At 35.6% G+C, this 20,017-nt stretch overlaps 1 protein-coding gene across 6 annotated transcripts in view; it reads right to left on the minus strand.

Moving 5' to 3' along the window:
- LOC129514540 (lung adenoma susceptibility protein 2 homolog) overlaps positions 1-18,386 on the minus strand; it is a 58,526-nt gene extending 40,140 nt beyond the window's left edge. For 2 of the 6 annotated variants that reach the window (XM_055333199.1, XM_055333198.1), the window contains exons 1-6: positions 17,959-18,386; positions 16,109-16,897; positions 15,457-15,607; positions 12,430-12,532; positions 6,887-7,018; positions 4,817-4,887 (exon numbers count right to left, since the gene is read on the minus strand). In XM_055333199.1, coding sequence (XP_055189174.1) covers positions 4,817-4,887; positions 6,887-7,018; positions 12,430-12,532; positions 15,457-15,607; positions 16,109-16,897; positions 17,959-18,265 — 1,553 coding nt within the window. In that variant the 5' untranslated portion in view covers positions 18,266-18,386. Of the gene's footprint in view, positions 1-4,816; positions 4,888-6,886; positions 7,019-9,929; positions 10,083-12,429; positions 12,533-13,424; positions 13,528-13,664; positions 15,608-16,108; positions 16,898-17,958 lie in introns of those variants that run through there. The other 4 variants (XM_055333201.1, XM_055333202.1, XM_055333200.1 and 1 more) reach the window with 3 other exon arrangements.
- Positions 18,387-20,017: the final 1,631 nt, after the last annotated feature.

Below are 20,017 nucleotides of genomic sequence, written 5' to 3' on the forward strand. Positions count from 1 at the left end.
TACAGTCCAAAAGTTCATATGACATGACACTCATATGACAATATTAGACAACTTTGAGCCTTGCTGCTCATCCACCGAACAGCAGTCACTCGTGACTGAGATACTGAAGCTTTCCAATACCTCGCCCCCTTCTCTGTTTGCTGATCAGTATGTGAAAGGTAAATAAAAGACCACAGGATGGTTTAACACTTTAATTCAAGTTACCTAAGAGGTCTTCATTCTAATATGTTTTTACAAAATAAATTTTAACTTACCTTTTAAATGTCTTATTTTTATTTATTTGAAGATTTTATTTATTAATTTGTTCAGAGAGAGAACACAAACAGAGGGAGGGGTAAAGGGAGGCAGACTCCCCACTGAGCAGGGAGCCTCACTCTGGGGCTTGATCCCAGGATCCCAAGATCATGACCTGAGCTGAAAGCAGATACGCACCGACAGAGTCACCCAGGAGCCTCTCAAATGTCTTATTTAAATGGATTAGCAAAGAAGCACATATTACTAATTAGAAATTCATTCTGATATTTTCATAACTATAACTCAATATAACTGGTTTCCTTTTTAGTCCTATTTTATGTCTTTAAAAACCAACATTAGGGAAAAATAAGAACGATGGGAAGGAAAAAGAGGGGTGCAGTATGATGGGAATGAATAAAAAAGCTAAGTAGAAATGTGAACTCTTCAGTCTCTGTACCTCGGCTACACAATCAGCTAGCAGTTCCTTTCATTTAACCTTTATCTGGCTTGCTAAGAATAAGACAATCTCCTTAGAGAAGACACTATCAAAAGTGATTTGCTATTATGTGTAGGGACAAGCACAGGATAAAATTATAGAAGGAAATCATTCTTGAGTTTCTTTTCTATAAAGCAAAAAAGCAAGCTAATGGGGAAAATATCAATTTAAGAGTTATGTTACATACAACGCTGAACAAGTCACCTTAACAACTAAAATAAAAAAAACTTCATCTTATTGTAAGAATGTATCTATCAATGAACATTAGAATAAATAGAAATCCACTCACAGAAATTCAATAAGGATTGAATAAATGAAGGCAACTTAACTATATTTTATCTTACTGATATTCTGTGCCAAAGCTCCTATTAGTACGGCTATACTGGCTGTTGTTAAATACTGTTTACTGGCCTATATTCAGCCTCGTATCCAGCAACAACTCAGCAAACTGCGACCATTCCCTTGGTTTTAGTAAAGAACATCAGAATAAAAGAAAAATCTTTGCTCTAGGATGTTTTGCAAATCTGAGAGGTAATTCTACCCCTAGTATAGAACAAAGACCAGAAAATTTAGCAAGAGAACTGAGAAACAGGACAACTTTCCAGCTATCATTAAGTCTGCACAGCATGGCCTTTAATACTAAGAACTATAAAATCTTACACATTCATTTCCAAATTATAATTCCAATATGTTCCAAAGCCAATACAAATTATTTTTGGATGATTGATGATTTTGCAATCATCTCCTGCTGCTCACCTTTATAGTATATGAGCAATATACTATTGCTCATTCTTCAAAGCCTGGGTAGAGTGGCTGGTGGCTTACATGACAGATAAGATTCTAAAAAAGCCCCTGCTCAAAAACTACAATTTTTTCATTTGCTAAGATGGCAAATTATTCTTTTTTTTTTTTTTTAAAGATTTTATTTATTTATTCATAGAGACAGAGAGAGAGAGAGGCAGAGGGAGAAGCAGGCTCCATGCAGGGAGCCCGATGCGGGACCCGATCCCAAGTCTACCAGGATCACACCCCAGGCTGCAGGTAGCGCCAAACCGCTGCGCCACCAGGGCTGCCCGGCAAATTATTCTTATGGAGGTTTCAGTTAGTAAGTTTTTATTGAGTTACTAATATGTAAATGCATAAGAAAAGCTAAGAATTCTAGGGATACAAAACAATTACAACTTAGATTCCTACTAAAAGCAAAATCCCTCTGGAAAAAAAACCCCACATTTTAAGCTACTCAATCATTTACACTTCAGGTTCAGGTCCAGTGAAAGTGGTAATTCTAATGGAAGAACACAAGAAAACTGAGTGGCAAACAGAGTAAATAGAACCCATACTGTAAGAGCTTGGCATTTACTAAGGCTAATGAAAGATATTTTAAAACTGGTTAGCAATCAAACTGTTAAAAACAAAAATTGTTATTTGAGAGGTGGGGAAGATATAATAGGACTTTCATCCTAGGAAAAGTCATTAAACCACCCAAAATACAATCTGCAACTTTTTTTTTTTTTTTTTAAGATTTACTTATTCATGAGAGACACAGAGAGGCAGACACACAGGCAGAGAGACAAGCAGGCTCCATGTGGGGAGCCCAACATGGGACTTGATCCCAGGTCTCCAGGATTAGGCCCTGGGCTGAAGGTGGTGCTAAACTGCTGAGCCACCCGGGCTGCCCAATCTGCAACCTTTGAAGAAAATGTTTATTTTGAATTATGAAAAGACCATAAACCTAACCAGAACAATTTGAATTTCAAATTGTCCTTAAAATCTACAGATTATGGGCAGCCCAGGTGGCTCAGTGGTTTAGCGCCACCTTCAGCCCGGGGTGTGGTCCTGGAGACCTGGGATCAAGTCCCACTCCCAGGTCGGGCTCCCTGCATGGAGCCTGCTTCTCCCTCTGCCTGTGTCTGTTCCTCTCTCTCTCTCTGTATCTCTCATGAATAAATAAATAAAATCTTAAAAATATAAAAATAAAAAAATAAAAAATATCTGTTATAAACAATGAAAACATATACTTACATACTTCTAAAAGTTTAAACTTACTTCCTAACAGTACAAATGTCTTACTGATAATACTTCTGAAATGTAAGTAAAAGCCAAATTAAGATTGTCCCAGCTAATCCAACAGAATCAACAGCTAAAAGCCATCTAACAAAACATAAATCTTACTCTCTCTGAAAATTGCATTCTATATGTAAGCAAGATTATTATCTAAGCTAGAAAAAAGCTGGTACTACTAAAAAAAATTTCTAGGTATTAGTAAAAGCACCTACAATTAGTATCAATTTTTGTGCTCATTTAATTACTTATGATGCAGTATTCATCTTCACCAAGAAAAACATCTTCAGGCTACATACTTTAACATAGAAAACTACATTTAAGTCTGTGACCCACATTCAATATAAATGTTCTTAAGAGGGGCACCTGGGTGGCTCAGTTGGTTAACCACCTGCCTTCAGCTTAGGTCATGATCCCAGGGTCCCAGGATCAAGCCTGGCACTGGGCTCCCTATTCAGCAGGGAATCTGCTTCTCTTTCCCCCCTCTAACCCTCCTCCCCCACTGCTTGTGCTCTCTTGTAATCTCTCTCAAATAAGTAGATAAAATCTTTAAAAAAAATTTTTTTTTTAATAAAAAATGCTTTTAAGATACATGAAAAGCTTGAGGTCATCTACTTTAAATTTCAAAGCAGAATGAAGTCTTTATCCTAGATAATCAATTGAGGCCCTTGCATCAGTCTAAATAGATAATGCACCACTACCATTAATGTGAAGAGTGTTAGGAACACAGGCTTTAAAATCAGACTATCTATCTGATCTGAATCCTACCTCTACTCTTACCAGCTATGTGACCATGGACAAGGTACTTTGATACTTCATCTTTATTACCTAATTAAAAAATAATAATAGTACTTAACTTCATAGAGTTGTAAAGATCACATGAATTACATTCAAAAGCACTAAGAACACTGACATCTGGTAAGTGTTCAATAAATGTTAGTTATTATCATTATTCACTGACTCCTAGATAGGAACACTATATCCAAGTACTATGGCAAGCTATAAAGAAAGAGGTATTACTTCTAGCCAGAAAATTATAAGTAGAGGGGGAAAAATCATACATACATATATTTTTAAGCTATGGAAACAAAAAAATATGTGTGTGCATGTGTGTATACACACACATACGCATACATATCATGGCAATTAGAGTCCTAAGTTTACATGTCTAGTGTTTCACTTTTCCACCACTTCCTGAGAAAACCAAAATCCTCAGCAAATTCTGAAAGGACAAAAGGTAGACAATATTTGTGTAGCCCCACTTATAGCCAAGTGAAATGATGTTACTAAAGTAAAAAATTTCAATCTTAGCATGTCTTAAAGTTCAGTATTCCATCTTCCGAGGGTACTGCATATTTAGTAACACATTCATGTTACTAAAGTAAAAAATTTCAATCTTAGCATGTCTTAAAGTTCAGTATTCCATCTTCCGAAGGTACATGCATATTCATACAACCAAACCCATAAATAAAGACCATTTCCTCTGCCAACACCATGACCATAGGAAACATAAATATTAGTCTCCATATTTTTACTTAAGATAATGCAACTAAGGAAAAAGGTTGATCAATACCCTTACAGTATTTAGACCTATCTTTATATCCAGAACATTATGTCCACCTGAGGTTTCTGTGGAGATATGTCAAATAATGACACATTTATGATTACTATATTTATTCTAGGAAATACATAAAAATGTATTTCATGAACAAGTTGTTCTTCCATGATATCTATACCAATACTATCTCAAATTTAGTCAGAAATGAGAAGAGAACTCTTTTAAGCCACTCACATCCATTATACTTAGGTGTCTAAGGTTATCTCATTAGGTCCTAAGAACATTTTAATAGGAAATAGTACAACAGAAAACTTCAGGATTAAACAATATGTTCCATGAAGCTTAAATATACCAAGTATATCTATTCTTAGAACTACTTAATTCCTCCTATAATCTTCTGATTTCAAAAGAATGGCTAAAATGGATTTGTATCCATACATATTCAGAAATTAGTAGAGAATACTTACTTTTGAAGTGACCTAGTAATAGGAACCATATTTTCCTTCAACTGCAATTTAGAGAAATTGTCTTCTGAAACCTATTATTCAAAGCACCAAATATAACAAGATATTGAAAGTATTAAATAACTATAAAATTAAAATCCTATTTAATATGTGAATAAGAATAAAAAACATTGCATTTCCAAGGAAGTAAGTCTAGCAAATAATTTTCAGTAAAGTATTAAATATTTTTTTATTCTAGGGGTGCCTGGGTGGCTCAGTTGGTTAAACATTTGCTTTTGGCTCAGGTCATAATCCCACGGTCCTGGGACTAACCCATACATCAGGCTCCTGGCTCACCTCCTTGGCTTATGCTCTGTTAACTCTCTCAAATAAATAAAGTCTTTTAAAAAAATATATTTCTCTTTATTCTAAAAATCTAACTACTGCTTAAGTTCATCTTTTTTTTTTTTTAATTTTATTTATTTATTTATGAGAGACACACAAAGACAGGCAGAGACATAGCCAAAGGGAGAAGCAGACTCCCTGCAGGGAAGTCGATGCAGTACTTGATCCCTGGACCGGGGATCACGCCCTGAGCCAAAGGCAGATGCTCAACTGCTAGGCTACTCAGGCGTCCCTAGATTCATCTTTCACATATGCTTCTAAATATATGTCCAATATAAATAAAACCTTGACTTGAAATTATAACTGTAAGAAGATGATTATGTCTCAACAAGGTCTAAAAAAGGATGGGATACACTCTGTATGTTAATATAATAATTAAAATGTATAGACAAAAATTAAGAAATAAAATTCAGGGGTAGCCCCTGTGGCACAGCGGTTTGGCGCCGCCTGTAGCCTGGGGTATGATCCTGGAGACCCGGGATCAAGTCCCACCATCAGGCTCCCTGCATGGAGCCTGCTTCTCCCTCTCTCTGTGTCTCTGCCTCTCTCTCTCTGTGTCTATGAATAAATAAATAAAATCTAAAAAAAAAAAAAAAAGAGAGAAATAAAATTCAGAGTGTGACAGTTCCCAAGAGCTGATCCATTTATTGGTAATTAAAACTGAATTTCATAAAGCTCTACTGAATAAGAGTAACCAAATAATGACAATAAAAATATTTATTATTTACCAGCTATTAAGTTTTTATATGGTGCCAAGTACTATGATAGTACTTCATATAGTTTATCTATATTTATCTTCTCAACCTCATTTTACAGAAGAGGAATCTGAAACTCAAGAGGTTAAGTGATTTGTACAAATACTGTACTTGCTAATTAAGTAGCAGAATTAAAATTCACAATCAGATTTGGGAGAATATAAATTCTCTGTAAACACTATACTATTATGAAGAAAATTCAATCCCTACAGAACAGCAGCCCGATGCACAATGCGATTTCTAACTTCCTAGGAAATACACAAAAAAAAACCAATGTTTTTAAATTTTTTAAAATTTTTATTTATTTAAAAAGATTTTATTTATTTATTCCTGACAGACACAGAGAGAGAGAGGCAGAGACACAGGCAGAGGGAGAAGCAGGCTCCCTCCAGGGAGCCCGATGCAGGGCTCGATCCTGGGGCTCCAGGGACATGCCCTGAGCCAGAGGCAGATGCTCAACCACTGAGCCACCCGGGTGTTCCCCCAGTGGTTTTAAAATAAAATTTTCCATCAACTCTAAGTACCAAACTAAGTAGCAAAACGAAATTTCAAGAAGACAAAGGTTATGTGGAGAAGTCTAAGGTTGAAAAGGTTTTCTAGGCATCTCCAAACAAAAATGCAAAAAGTCCGATTTATACAGATAATTTTGTAGGGCATTAAAAAACAACACCTACAATTCTTTCATATTACAGTTGTAACACTATTGTATCTACATAAGATGTTGTATTTACAACCATAAACCAAATAGAACAATCCATTCAGGGATACACACAACTGCAGAAATAATAGCACAAGTCTACAATATGTTATGTGGCATGCTTATTAACATAAAACTAAAAGTCAAGCCGAAAAAGATCTAGGAAGAAACCTTATATCTACATAGATCTCAAGTCACATTCACAGACTTCAATTCATAAATCAAGTTTGTACTTACTTGCTTAATCTCTTCTCTCAGTTCTGCTGTTTTATTCTGATTAAAACTTTCTTGTACTGCTTGAAGATTAAATAACATTTGTTTTAGGGCTTCAACAGGACCATGATGTTTCCCTCCAGAAAGGGTACAACTCTGAGGTTAAAACAGATGAATCATTAACCAAGCAATTCACGGAGGAAAAAGTTACACACACACACACACACATATATATATTAAAGGGTAATAACCTTACAGTATTTTTAAATTTTATTTATTAATGAGAGACACAGAGAGAGAAGGGGGGGGGGCAGAGAGAGAAGCAGGTTTCATGCAGGGAGCCTGACGCGGGACTTGATCCCGGAACCCCAGGATCAGGCCCCGGGCTGAAGGCGGCGCTAAACCACGGAGTCACCCGGGCTGCCCTGGTCTCCGCTCTTTTCAATGAACAGTACAGTACATCTTCACATTTGCGATGCATTCACTTAGACATTTAAAATCATAGATTTTTAGAGCTAAAAAGTCCTCAGAGCTCAGGTAAGCTGACATTTTCTTTTTGGGTATGTAAACAAAGCTGGTTATCAGCTGAACAATGACTAGAATTTCAAATATAGCATTCTCTAAATGCAGTATGTTTTCACAGAGAATGCTACTTTTTCACCTATTCATTGGCCACACATTCCTTGCTACCTAAAAAATACTCATACCTTAATTATCACTGATCTTACCTGTGTCCAAGAAGGGCAACAGCATTACATAAGAGAATCTATAAGGGATATTTTTAAACTTATTTTCTAAAGTCTTCTTACCAACCTATTATTTTTACATCTTCCAAATGAGTGCTGTATCCTGATAACTATCCACATAGTGGCAAACAAGCCACACAACAGATTTCAGCATAGACAATATAATATACATAGTATTTAAACTTTAAGCTGTTAACAAGCACAAAAAAATATTAGAAATAGGCTCTCATGGTGAAGAGATTCAAAGTTAAGCACACTCTCCACAGTTACATGAATAGAGTATAAGAAATGGGATGTAGAAATGTAAAATGGTGCAGCAGCTATGGAAAATAGTATGGCAATTCCTCAAAAACTTAAACAGAATTACCACATGATCCCCTTCTGGTTATATACCTAGAAGAAGTAAAAACAGAGACTCAAAAAGATTATTGTACACTCATATTTATAATAGTATTATTCACAATAGCCAAAAGGCAGAACCAGCCCAAGTATCCATCACAGATGAATGGGTAAACAAAACATGGTACAAACAATGAAGTGTTTATTCAGTCTAAGAAAGGAAGGAAATTTTGACATATGATACGACATGGATGGAACTTCAAGACATCAGGCAAAGCAAAATAAGCCAGTCACAAAAGGAAAAATATTGCAAGATTCTTCCTGTATGATACTATAGATTGAACTGTGCTCCTAACCACCATAAAAAATTCATGTTGAAGCCCTAACCTCAAAAGCAGCTCTATTTGGAGAAAGGACTGTGAGGTAACTAAGGTTAACTGAGGTCATGTGGGTGGGGCCCTAACACCACAGGATTAGTGTCCTTCTGATAAGAGACTCTGGAGAACTCAAAAGACCATTTGAGGACACTGTGAGAAGGCAGCTATCTATAAGCAAGAAAGAGAGCCTTCACCAGGAACAGAACCAGCCAGTACCTGATCTTATATTCCTCAGCCTTCAGAATCATGAGAAATAAATTTCTATTGTTTAAGCCACCGAGCCTATGGTATGTTTTTTAACATAGTAGACTAAAACACATAAGATTTCTAGAGTAGTCAAATTCAGAGACAGAAAACAGAATGGTGCTAACCAGACCCTGGGCAGAACAGGAATGGCGTGTTAGTACTGAATAGGTAGTTTCAGTTGGGGGAACATGAAAACGTTCTAGAAATAGATAGTGGTGATGGCTGTACAACAATGTGAAGGATGTGAAGGTACTTACTGCACAGAACTGTATATTTAAAAATGGTTAAAATAAGTATTACGTTGTATATATTTCACCAAATTTTGTAAAATAAAGAAAAATAACAAGGCTTAAGGATCCAATTAGCCTCAGGCACCTGGGTGGCTCAGTTGGTTGACCCTCTGACTCTTGGTTTTGGCTCAGGTCATGACCTCTGGGTTGTAGGATCAAGCTCCGAGTTGGGAAGTCTGCTTGGGATTCTCTTCTTTCCCTCTCCCTCCGCCCCATCCTCCCCCAACCAAATAAAAATAAATACATTAAAAAAAAAAAAAAGATCCAATTAGCTTTATACTCCTGACTCTAACCCTTGCAGACAGCACCTGAAGCATTATCTCTAAATTACCTCCATCCAGCCACTGACTTAGAAGAATTTCTAGTCGCCTGATGCCAACCATAAGGGCTACAAAAGCCTGCCTCTGGAGTGAATTTTTCTTTCCTTTTTTTTTTTTTTAAAGATTTATTTATTTATTCATGAGAAACACAGATGAGAGGCAGAGACATAGACAGAGGGAGAAGCAGGCTCCATCCATGCAGGAAGCCCGATGTGGGGCCCAATCCTGGATCCCAGGATCACACTGAATCAAAGGCAGATGCTCAACCGCTGAGCCACCCAGGAGTGAATTTTTCATGCATACTAGTGATCAGAGTTCCAAAAAATAAAACTAAAAAAACAGATTATATGAACTGTCTGGGCCATTCACTAATGAACTTTTAATAAATGTTGGTATGTCTGAATGTCTGATAGAATTTGTCCTGAGACTCGTCACTGAAACCCGGTAGTGAATGTCTTGGAGTATATCTTTTTGTATAGCTATCTCAGAACTACAGTAATGTTTCACATATTAAAAAAGCAAATAATATAAACCAAAAAGAATGTGGTTTAAACCCAATATATACCATAAAAGTGAACCACCTGACAGTATTAAAATTGAACAACAGGACCACAACCACAACTGAAGGAGTTGGGAAGAAAATAATTAACCAAAGTAACTTTTGAAAGCAGTACTTTGGATATTTTGAGGCCAAGATCAAAAGAACTATATATAAATAATGTGATGTAGGTAGTAAATTTGTTTCTTACAGGCATATGGAGTATGCCTCATAAGAGACACAGGAGAGCTTGCTTCCTCTCTGTTCTCTGCCATGAGAGATCATATGGAGAAGATGGCCATCTGCAAACTAGAAAGCAGGACCTCACCAGACACCTTGATCTTGGACTCCTCAGCCTCCAGAACTGTGAGAGATAAATGTCTGTTGTTTAAGCAACCAGGTCTGTTGCATATTTATTACAGTATAAATATAGTGTATTTTATACAGTAGCCCGACTAAGACACATACAATAAATCAAATGATATCAATATATCGTGAACCTTTGGTTATGAGGAACTGAAAAGGGCAGAGCATGATCTCTGTTGCATTCTTGTCAAAAGCATAACCTCATTCTAATCATGAGAAAACCCAAATTAAGGAACTATACAAAACCAACTGACCAGTACTCTTATACAGATAAGGAAAGACTGAAGAATTGTCACAGACTGAAGTAGATTAAAGAGACATGAAACTAAACACAATGTTGGATCTTGGAACAGGACATTGGTAGAAAAACTAGTCAAATTAGTGTAAGGTAGCAGAATTGTACCTATGTTAATCCTTGTTTCTGGTCATTATACTATGGTATATGATAATATTAGGGAATCTGAAAAAAGGTGACAAGAACTTTCTACACATCTTTAAAAATAATTAAAAACAAAACAAAACAAAAACACCCTGGTAATGAAATTATGTATATCTTGGCAGGGGAAAAGGGACCAGTTGGTTAATCTTTTACACTCATCCATCTCAAACTTAAAAGAACTTCCCCAAATTTGTTCCTCTACCAGTTTTCTTTAATTAAATGCCACCACCCAATCTTTTAGCTCCTTGACTCAAGCATCTCGGATTCATTCTTTGAATTCTATCTCCATCCTAAGTCTACCTTCAAAATACATGCCAAGTCTACTCGTTTCTGACTACCTCCAATGTACCCACCCTAAGCCAATCCTATCCAGAAAGATGACAAAAGTTTCTTAACTGGGTTCCTTGCTCATTCACCAGTTCTAAGTCTATGCTCCATATAGCTGTCATTTTATAGTTTAAAATGTAGATCTGATTGTTTCATTCTTCCACTCAAAACCCTCCAGTGGCTTCTCATCTCACCTAAATAAAACATAAAATCTTCATTCTATCACTTTTAAGACCCTACATGATCGATCTGGTTCCTGGTTACCTCTCCATCTTACCTCTTATCATCCTTTCCCTTGTTCATTCTGATTGAGCTACCCTACATTCCTTTGAACGTGCCAAATGTAATTCTGCCTTGGGGTTTCTGCACTATTACCTCTAAATGTAAAGTTATTTCCCCATGTATATTTGGCTTATTCACTCATTTTAGGTTTTTGCTCAAATATCACCTCATTAGATAGGTCATTCCTGACTACCCTAACTAAAATTATATCTCATTTTTCTATCCCAACTAATTTTTCTTCACACTTGCAGTACTCCCTTATATATCACATATTATTTTTTTTACCTTGTCTAATTGGAATAAAAAATCCAAGGATTTCCTCCCTCTTATTTACTAGTAGAAATACAGTTCTTATAAAAAGTGTTTAGTACTCAAATATTTGCCGAAGAAATATTTGATAATTAAGCTTTACCCAATATCTGTAATAGTACCTTACACAAAGTTTTAAGGTCAAACATTCTGACAGCCACTACTTTCTCTAGTAAATTTCACAGGAGGAATTTATTTTATTAAATTTTGCAGCTAATTTCTGAGTGCTCAACCTCTCAAATCTTCCACATTTTAAGACCCCAAAAGAATGATCTAGTATTTAACAGCTATGGCTATATTTCTATATTAAATGATATATAATTTCTTATATGCACATATAAACACTTATACTTTAGGGTTACTGCAAGCACATATGCTGATTTTGCAAAACTGGATAATAATTTTTCAATTTTAAATTATAGAAATTTATAATTTTCTAAAGTTAGAAGTACAACTCTCAATAATCAACCATTGTATGGGAAAATATAACATACTCTATAATGATATGCTTTGTAGACTACCCCAAAAAACAAAACAAAAAAACCATGATAATTTAAGCTCTCTGTAGAGTTCAATCCCAGGTCCCTCTAAGAATACTTAAAACAAAATCATCAATAATTCTAGGAGCAATGGTTTTATGCAATTGTGTTGAACAAAAGGGAATTTGTGTTTGTTTGTTTTAAAGATTTTATTTATTTATTCATGAGAGACACAGAGAGAAAGAAAGGCAGAGACATAGGCAGAGGGAGAAGCAGGCTCCACACAGAGAGCCCGATGTGGGACTCGATCCCGAGTCTCCAGAATCAGGCCCTGGACTGAAAGCAGATGCTAAATCGCTAAGCCACCCAGGCTGCCCCAAAAGGGAATTTGAATCATTTTTTTTGTTTCAACATCTGAGAAATTGAAATCTGTATATTAGTCATAAATCTTTTTTAAGAAGTTAAAAAAATTCCCTTTTAATAAGTTTAAAAGATTTAACTTCACCCACCTGATTATCATTATTTAAAAAATCTTCAAGGAACCCGTTAGCACACTTTGCTTGTGAAGTTTGTTGAGGACTATCATCAGAGTTAACAGGAACAGGAGACTTGCTAAGTTGGATTTAAGGATACAAGATAGTAATCAAGTTCCCAATTTGTAAAAATTAGTGTATAATTGAATGCTTATCATTTAAACACAGTCACCAAGAAACAATCATTATAGATATGATTCATATTGATTTTGCTTGGTAATTCATCTTCTCCCTAAACTGATACCAGAATCTAACCCTATCTCCTTGTTTCTCCTTTAAAGCTTTAAGAAAAAACTGTGAATAAAGTAAAAACATCAGTCTTAAATGAAACAAATAAGCCTTCAACTATAGGGTACACTCCGAAAGCTTGTTTTAAATAAGCAGTACATTTTTCCAAATTAACACAGTTACCCATTTATAATAAAACCCCCCACAAATATAGGAGTTTCTATTGGAATGGCAGTTACGTGCTCTTCCATGTCAAAGCAATAGGACTTGCCCTTCAGAACTGGTATTAACATAGATGATAGATTACAGTGGGGAAAAAGATCGATTTTCAAATTGAAATTCCTGAGTTCAAATCCCAATCCCATGCACTATGTGACTATATGTAACTTATTTATCTAAATTTCGGTTTTACATTTGTGGTCCCACTTATCTCGCAGAAGTACTATATAAATTAACTCTATGTACCTGGAACATATAATAGATACTCAACAAATATTAGTTCTTGATGTTTCAAGGGATAGCAGAACAAAGGGCAAACCCAGCAAAAGTCAGAATTTTCCCCGAACGAATTCTATTAGTCACAGAGAACACACAAATTCATTCTCTTATTTATATATCAACATAAAATGTATTTCTAACCCAAGTTACTCAGATATCGAAGAATCTTTCTATAACATTTAAATGTCACAATTCTGAATTTTTCTTATTAACACTAGTTCATTATTGACTCATTTGATTTGTAACTTACTATGAGCTTTTCTTGCTCCCAAGTAGTCTTTTCGCCCATTCTTTACCAAAGGAGTTTGCACATCCATCCGCTACCATCAAAAAGCATTTACTGGATTACTGAAGAGGAGTGTGGGGTACAAGGGGATTCATTATACTATTCTTCTACTTTTGTATTTCTTTGAAATCTTCCATTATAAAAATGTCAAACAAAAAAAAGTAATTATCTGATTGTGTTCTACCTTCTAGTATACTACCTTGAGTACTTCCTAGTCAATTTCTGTTTTGATGATAGATTATCAATAAGTTGTCAACATCACACAGAACTTGTCAGATCTATTCCTTTTTCTCACAATCTATCATTCATTTTATGTAAACATATCCACCACAATATGAATTCAATCTTCCAGACGTCAACTTCTATATACAAGGTCCTGGGCCAAACCAATGATTGTGATAATAATTATACAAGCGTAAATTATATATCTAATTACATAACACACTAGATGCATTCAAAAATTTTACTCTTAAACACTTCTTATACTACTTGCTCACTCATTTTGGTTGCAAGTGAAAGCAAAGCATTACAGTTACGGTACCTTACAAAGACCAACTGACCAGAAAATAAGAAATTAGAAAAAAAGTTTAAGAATTAAACTGAATTTAAGAATTAAAGTGAATACAAAAAAAAAAAAAAAGAATTAAGTGAATAAAGATACTATCAAACCAACAATTGAAAAATGAAGCTAAATATAGAAAAAAATATTCTGGATAATCATCACCACTGTTAATAATTACGAGAGCTCATCATAAGTCAAAAATTGTCCTAAGTACCTTATATATATTTTCTAATCAAACAAATCCTCAAAGTAACCCAAAGTAACTTATTATAAGGTCTTATACAAGGTAGAAGTAACTTGTACAAAGTAGAATTTGTACAAAACAGTAGTAATTTGTAAAACAGCAGAAGTGTAACTTGTATAAGGTGTCAGCAAAGAACTCATGGAGCTGGGACTCTAAACCAGAACTATAGTCAGCGTCCACATTCAGAAAAATAAGATGTTCAACTGAGAAGTGATCAAAAATGGATCCAGAGGGGATCCCTGGCTGGCTCAGTGGTTAGTGCCTGCCTTTGGCCCAGGGCGTGATCCTGGAGTCCCTGGATTGAGTCCCACATCAGGCTTCTTACATAGCCTGCTTCTCCCTCTGTCTGTGTCTCTGCCTTTCTCTCTCTGTCTCTCTCATGAATAAATAAAATATTTTAAAAAAAATGAATCCAGAAATTGACAGATTCTGTCTATAACAGACTACAAGAGAACCAAAGTTTAGCCAACAGAAGATCAGAAATTACCTGAGCCTAAGGCAGGATATAGGGTCACCTATAAGAACGCACTGCTGATGAGTTCAGATGTAATAATATCACTAAGAAAAAAAGCTTTCCTACCTAAGCTCAATTCTTACTCCACACTCATATTCAAAGGTATTTAGGTAAACAGTGTTTAAATTATTCTTGGAAACTGTATCACAGAAAGGCTAAACACACAAACGAAAACAATCTTAGAAACTACAAAAATTTATACCACACCAAAAAAACACACCATTTAAGGAAAATAACAACTAAGGGAAAGTAAAATGTAAAGAAATGGATAACTGCATAGCTCTATATATGGAGGGAATATAGAGGGAGAAAAAACTTACAGTAAAAAGAAAATAACAAGAATTTCACACACTCCTCAATCTGCAAAATAGTTGGTTTTGGCTATGATTCCTCGTATTAAACATAAATCAATATTTTACAATTCAACACAAGAAACGTAAAAAAAAAAAAAAGACAAAGGTTATACAATGTGCCTAAGGTTATGAAACACTACACCACCTTGTGGTAACAACTGAAAAATGCAATTTAAAGAAACAAAAAGCAATGTTCTGTACAATTAACATGTCATTATCATTGTTAATTATCATTGAGTTACTTAAAAAATAAATCAACTGTTCACGTGACATTTTTCATTTGGAAAACTAAGAGTTTTTCCACTGTAACTTACGTACAAAGTAACAGGAATATTTTCCCATGATCTTTCTGCTTCAAGTTTATCTAATGAACAAGGACTATCATCCTTTTTTGTAGACTTCGGTAACTCTTCAGTACAATGCTCTAGATTTCTCTTGGCCTTCAGGATAAGCAATTCAATCTTGTCACCTAATGTAAACGATTGAATTAAGAAAAAAAAATAAATGCAAAGCACAGCAAAATCTCAAGGCAACAAATAAGAATTAAGATAATTTGGAATACATACATAACTGTAACAACTTTTTTAGAACATTTCAAAGAAGGGGGAGAAAAGACATTTCCTAGGCACAAAATGCTACATAAATGAAGACTGTAAGTGTTCAAAAGATTTATCATCTGATCACTATATCAAGAATATAAAATAAAAGCTCCTAGATGAGGGGCACCTGGGTGACTAAGTTGGTTAAGTTCTGCCTTTGGCTCAAGTCATGATCCCAGCATCCTGGGACTGAGCCCAGTGTTAGGCTCTCTGCTCAGCTCAGCAGGAAGCCTGCTTCTCCCTCTCCCTCTTCCTGCTGCTCCCCGTTTGTGCTATCAAATAAATCAAATCTTAAAAAAAAAAAAAAAAAGCATCTCCTAGACATGAAGTCAAATTTACAGCAGTTTGGTTCTTAAAAACAAAACAATTACCACTGAAGGGCTTTTTGGTTGGTCCTGGGAGAACTGGATTCTCACACTGACATTGGCTATGTTCAGAATCACATTTACATTCATTAATTAATCCTTTATCATCACTCAAGGAATCTGAAATGTTTGAGGGTTCAAAAGAGTATTCAAAACAATCTAATTTATTCATAAGTCGAGAAGTTCTTTGTGCCTGGTAACTATGCCTAGGGGAACACTGTTCTTCTTTAAATATTTTAGAAATCCTTTGACTCTTTGTATCAGGTAGCAAGTCTTGATGATGGAGCCAGACTGGGTATGTGAAGTCAGGTAGACTAGTTATTCCTGAAACATTAAGGTCAGATTTCTGGCTAGTGAGCCATCTTGGGTAATTCTTTTCACAATTGTGTTCTGAACTGTCCTTGAAAGACAATTTCTTGGAAAATGATAAAGATGGTTCTGAAATGCATTTATTAGTCTTATTCACAAGTTTTGGGTTTTTTAGCCTACCACGATGCTTTCCATTTATATTTGTATATATAACAGGAGTAATTATGTTATCCTTGCACAAAGGAGTGGAAGGTTCTTGAAAATTTTGTTTCTTTTCAGTATCCCATGAACTCAGTCTTCCAATGCACTTCTTGTTTTTCTTGCTAATTCGGTGACTTAATCCAATGTTAGTGAAAGAAAATGATCCATCTGCTGGAAGTTTTAATAGATCATCAGTTGTTAGGCTAATGGAGTCTATGTCATTAATAGTCTTTCTTCTACAAAATAAGGATGAAGAGCTCTTTTTGGGATCAAGATTTTCAAAAGCTGAAAAACAAAGCATACTTCTGCTTATTTTCCTATATCACACTCCTATAACAATACTTAATAATATTCAACAGCAGATAGAATGAAGAATTTAAGAATCATTTCTGCTGCTTTCCCTTATCTTCACTAATGCTTTGATTAAAAGTATAAAAGGTATAGGTTGATGGAATACAATGTGCTTTTTTTTCTCACATCTAATTTGTTTTAACTAAGTCCTAGACTTTTGTCTCCAAATTTTCCTGTATTCTTTATTGTTTCTTCAACTTTTTAAATCCAGACATACCTGATGCACAATACATTCACATTAATATTGGTCACTCAACACTGGCTGCAACATAGGAGAAAAATATGCTATTAAACTAGGTGGAAAAATAATCTGCCTACTAACCCTGCAACAGCACTAACACTGAGAGAACAGCCATTCTAACACTCCTCTGGAATATACTGTCCACATACGTCTAAGAGTGGAATGCAGATTTTTTCCATACCAGGACCATCCTATAAGTACTCAGTGAAGTGTTAACTAGGTCATCAACAAATATAGTCTCCGAACTGGTCTCTGTGAAAGCCTTATCAAGGAGAAACTCTTAACACTGTATAGTACTGTCCCACAGAATACACATCAGGAAGGCTGACAGGGTCTTATTCTGTCAACTGGGATTGACTAAGCATGAATTCAGAAAGACTGAGGTCTGTATAAAGTTACTAAGCTGGTTAATGAAACCTAGAACCACCAAGTCAATGCTCTTTCCATTATGCTATGATAAAATGGCTTAAGGGTTTAGGATCAACCACTTGCTACTATCAGTTACATTCATCAGCTTCCCCTCCAAGGTCACAAGAAGATGTTAGCTGAAAATTCCTGAGAACCAGAGAATTACAGAATCATTTAAGAAAAGTATCCAGACCTCAATATTATGAAAGTTATTTTTTTTTACCCCAAAGGAAGAAAAAAAGTTATCTAGTTTTTCAAGGCTACAATACATCCCTCAAATGCTTTAAATCAGTGGAAAACACACACACACACACACACACACACACACACACAAATAACAGCATACCATTGTTTGCTTTATAAATACAGGTGGAGAATTCTGGCACATGAGCAGAACATCTACCAGCGTTAAACTTTCCCGTGCTTGCACCAGGATACATTTGGTGGCTTGAATCAAAATCATCAATGTAGGCCTGCAGAGCCTGAGACGCAGAACTATACAGTTTATTCTTATACTGAAAAGAGCCATCAGAGTTAGAGGAATTACTACCACTCAGGCTGCAGCTTGCTAACAGAGAAGACACTGAAGATTCCCGAGAACAAACTCTGTGTTTTGGAATTGATTTTGCCATGGCTTCTTCAAAATGGGTCATTTCTATTCATTTCTCTTAAAAACTGTAACAGGAAAAAAAAAACTGTAACAGAAAAACAAAAGGTTAAGATTCCATTAAAAGGAGTAATAGTCTTATAAAGAGAAATTACTAAATATGCAAACCTTTTATAATATACTTTAAAGAATAAAATTCAAAAAAAAGAATAAAATTCATTTCTATTATTCTTTTTAGGAAATGTGCATTATAGATTTTCTATTATTTAATTATTACGAATTCCTTCATCACTGATTTAGAAATAGAAATAGTTATTGAGTACCTGTTATGTGCCTGGAATTTTATATACATAATTATCTGAGAATAGTACCAAGGGAAGAGTAATCATTTTTAAGTCCTAAAATCTACTGATGTACAGTCTTTTCTTATGGGGACAGATTCTATGACATCACAATACCTAACATTCTCCTATACAGAATATTTTTCAATTCATAAGCCTACCATCATGCATTACAGATAGCAGGTGCTCAATAAATTTTTAAAGCCATCAAACGAGGTGTTGGAAACAACACAGAAGAATATCTACCTTCAATGCTGTAAATGCCAATATGTAACTTTAGCCAACCCTTCCTCCATCCACCCAGGGAAAACTTGACAACAAGATAATTTACAGTACTTATTATAAAGAGACAAACTACCAAGTTTATTGAGCCAGCAACATGCTCTTTCCCCAAAACAACACTGTTAAATCATTTTCTCACCTTCATTGATGGCAATGCCCTTACTATTTTTTCACTTATGTTAGATTCACCCTACCTCTCTTTTAAAAGAGACATAGATAGTTTGGAAATTGACAACATATTCATCTTACTATTTTCCATTACTAAAATTGAGAGAATTCCTGTCTACCTTAATATGGTAATAGGCTCTATGTTTGAAAAGCTAAAAAAATGACAGAATGAACAGGCACTACTTCAGTACTTTGAAAAAAAACAAATCAGTGGAAATGGATCTTCTGTACTAATAAAAACTGACGTCTAGGACTTAGTACATCCTATAATGTTATAAAGGTAATACGTTTACCTTTGGACTATAAAATTTTGGGAATGTTTAAGTCATAACAACGTTTAATGTAATCTTAGTGACTATTAAGTTTGATGCCAAAATACTGAAAGTTTTCCACTTGAAAACGGAGTAAAACCTCGTCCTGCCTTAGCCTCAGAGCACGCACCTGCCCTTGCAGGACAGGTGACAGCAGCAGCAGCAGCCCAGAAGGTAGCGCTCACCCGCCTGACTTCCCCCGACGCCCTGAGGTGGCGCTCCCTCTAAAGGACGGCGAGACAGTCAGCCCTGCCCTTTCGTGACCCCTCTCCCTAACGCCGTTTAGATTTTCTCGAGTAAATACTGGTTGACCAAACATTTTTTTCCCTTATTCCAACACGGCACAGGCCACCAATGTCATTCCAAAAACAGAAACAAACCTCTGAAAGATAAAACTGTTGGATTCCGGATCTTAGCAAGAGGCTGAGGACATGTATTTTCGTTCACAGGAGGCAAAAAACGGAAATCCGCAATTGGATTTTTCTGTTGCTGTTGAAAGCTTCCAAATAGACCGAAGTACAATGACTAGTCTAAGGAAACCCTGTGCGGGCGCCTGGGGGGCCCAGGGCGTGACCCCGGGTCGTCGGGCCCCCTGCGTGGAGCCTGCTTCTCCCTCTGCCTCTCTGTGTATCTCTCATGAATGAATAAATAAAATCGTAAAAGAAAAAAAAAAAAAACCCAACCCCCTGCGCGCAT

This window comes from Nyctereutes procyonoides, unplaced genomic scaffold, assembly GCF_905146905.1.
Source record: "Nyctereutes procyonoides isolate TBG_1078 unplaced genomic scaffold, NYPRO_anot_genome, whole genome shotgun sequence".
Taxonomy (NCBI): domain Eukaryota; kingdom Metazoa; phylum Chordata; class Mammalia; order Carnivora; family Canidae; genus Nyctereutes; species Nyctereutes procyonoides.